Here is a 2,500-nt window from a genome sequence, read left to right as displayed (position 1 = left end):
TCTTTCTCATTATGTAGTTAATAACAAAAGATATAATACGTGTTTTTGGATTTGAGACGTAGTTTGGACGACGTTGTCGGCGATTCTTCCTATAGTAAAGTCATGCAGTGTGAAACCCCCTGTCACCGATCCATCTTGCAGTGTAAACAAAGCAGCGACGAAACGCTATCCCAGATAGTCATGCAGTGTGAAAACATCTGTGACACGACTACTTTGAAAATCATGCAGTCTGAACTCGACATTAGGTCAGAATTTATTTGTCAAATGCATTTCTATGGAAGATGTTGGTCCTACTCAATTTAATTGGATGAACATTTTTTAGTTTTATGCTTTACCCAGAATATAAAAATACATATAAACACATTTAGATCATGTACTGTCATCATTACTATTGGACTTTAAACAGACTTTCAACCAGCACAACAAAAAATGCTTCTAAAGACAATCACCTACTGCACCTTTAAGTGTTTCCATCAAGTTGTTAGAGAGGCTGACTGTTGTATTGGTAACATTAAACAAGGGCAAACAAAATTAAGAACACTGGTCGCTATGTCTTGTAAATCTCCCTTTGGTTTGGCACAGTTGTCCCTCGTTATTCTTGGAAGTTACGTTCTCCCCTTATAATAATAATAATAACCTGCAATAGGTTAAATCTAAGCGAAATCTAAGGCGAAGTATCCAGCTTTATTTTTTACAATTTTTATAGATGTTATAGATGTAAAACCCCTCACTGCAAACTTTATATACATTTTCTCAGGCAGGCATTAACATTTTCACACTTTTCTCTCTTGTTTAAAACTATTAAAGTTCAAACCTTCGTAGAAAAATACTGTAGAATAAAACCAAGGATCAAAACCATTTGATCTTCATTTATTTATTCTGTAATGGCGCCCTACAGCCGCATAACTTCTACCTTTCTTTAGCTTGTCCTGAAGTCTAACTTTTTGTGCGATGGTTAGCATCTTTCTCTGCTATTTGGGTGCTGCCGCAGGTGCCTTTGACGGTGCAGAACATTTTGTCAACATTGTGGGGAGAAAACATTCAAACACACAGTACAGCACTTCACAGTCACGCTGCTTGCGATCGAAGATTTATGTAAATTTGGCAAGCTGAACACACTCTCTGTGGAGATTTATTGACAATGGTCTACGCAGCCAATCAGGACGCAGAACACAGTGCACTGTAGAAAAAAAAAAGAAAATACATTAAATTGCGAGGTCATGAAAGAGGACCCACATTAAAGCGAGGGACAGCTCTACCACTACTTTGGTGAGTTCTTAACATTTACTTTTTTTAACCACAGGAAGAACGGCGCCTCAGAACATCCCACGAGAATGCAGAAGAAGCCGAGCGAGAGAAGTTTGCGCTCTTCTCTGCTGCGGTGCGTGAAAGCCACGACAAAGAAAGAACCAGGGCTGAACGCACCAAAAACTGGTCCATCATTGGCTCAGTGTTGGGTGCCATCATTGGCGTAATGGGCTCCACGTACATAAACCGGGTACGTTTGCAGGAGCTCAAAAGCTTGTTGCTGGAGGCTCAGAAGGGGCCGGTGAGTCTTCAGGAAGCAATCAAGGTGCAGGCCAGCTTACACAAAACGCAACAGGACGAACTCAGCAACCTCATCCACTCACTCAGGACGACTTTGAAAGGCAGCGGAGAAGATGCAAAAATTGGCAAGCCGGCCATCGTGCAACCAGCGGCCGCCGTTGTCCAATCTTCCACATCTGGTGCCTCGGAAGAAGCGATTCGAGAGATTCTCCAAAACAGCCAAAAAGCTCAAGGGCTCATCGAAAGCCTTAAACCACAACTAGAGCAAGTGTGGGAGAGTTTATCGAAGGTCGGGACAGAGCTGCAGACGGTGAAAACCACTCTACAGTCTCGTCCTTTAGAGAAGCCAGTCATTCAAACCCGAGGCACGCAGCTATTTGTTTGCGATACAGAGACAGTCGTTCAAGGTCTTGGTCAAACGGAGAAGAGATTAGAGGCACAGATCAACAAAACAAGTCTGTACAATACCGTGCTGACATGCGCCGCGTTCGCCGTGACCGTGCCAGTTCTGTATGTATTGTTGAGAGGTACTTGAAAAGTATGCCGGCAATGTGCACTTTAGGGGCCAATTAATACACTAGAGAATAATGCAACTATTATTGTGAAGATGAAATTTAATTAAACATTCTGAGTACTGCTGTTCATGTACGCTCTTTGTGTTCTTATTTCATGCAAGAATAATAATGTACTGGATTTCAGAATCGGAGAGATTTCAGAGAATTTATATTATTCATTAACTCATTCTCTTTCGGCTTAGTCTCTTGTTTCAGATGGTTGCCACAGTGGAATGAACCACCAACTTATCCAGCATATGTTTTAAACAGCGGATTCCCTTCCAGCCACAACCCAGCTCTGGAAAAACATCCATACACACTTCTTCACACACACTACCTACAGTCTAGTTCAGGGGTGCCCAAACTCGATCCTGGAGGGTCGGTGTCCTGCAAAGTTT

General features: G+C 42.1%; 1 protein-coding gene across 1 annotated transcript in view; it reads left to right on the top strand.

Moving 5' to 3' along the window:
* ccdc51 (coiled-coil domain containing 51) overlaps positions 1-2,187 on the top strand; it is a 6,747-nt gene extending 4,560 nt beyond the window's left edge. Inside the window, 1 exon segment of the mRNA NM_001045462.2 lies at positions 1,304-2,187. Coding sequence (NP_001038927.2) covers positions 1,304-2,083 — 780 coding nt within the window. The 3' untranslated portion in view covers positions 2,084-2,187.
* The last annotated feature ends 313 nt before the right edge of the window (positions 2,188-2,500 follow it).

The sequence above is a fragment of the Danio rerio genome, chromosome 22 (assembly GCF_052040795.2).
Source record: "Danio rerio strain M-AB ecotype USA chromosome 22, GRCz13ab, whole genome shotgun sequence".
Classification (NCBI taxonomy): Eukaryota; Metazoa; Chordata; class Actinopteri; order Cypriniformes; family Danionidae; genus Danio; species Danio rerio.
The sequence above is the reverse complement of the archived record's forward strand: the minus strand, read 5'-3'. Positions and strand labels throughout refer to the sequence as shown.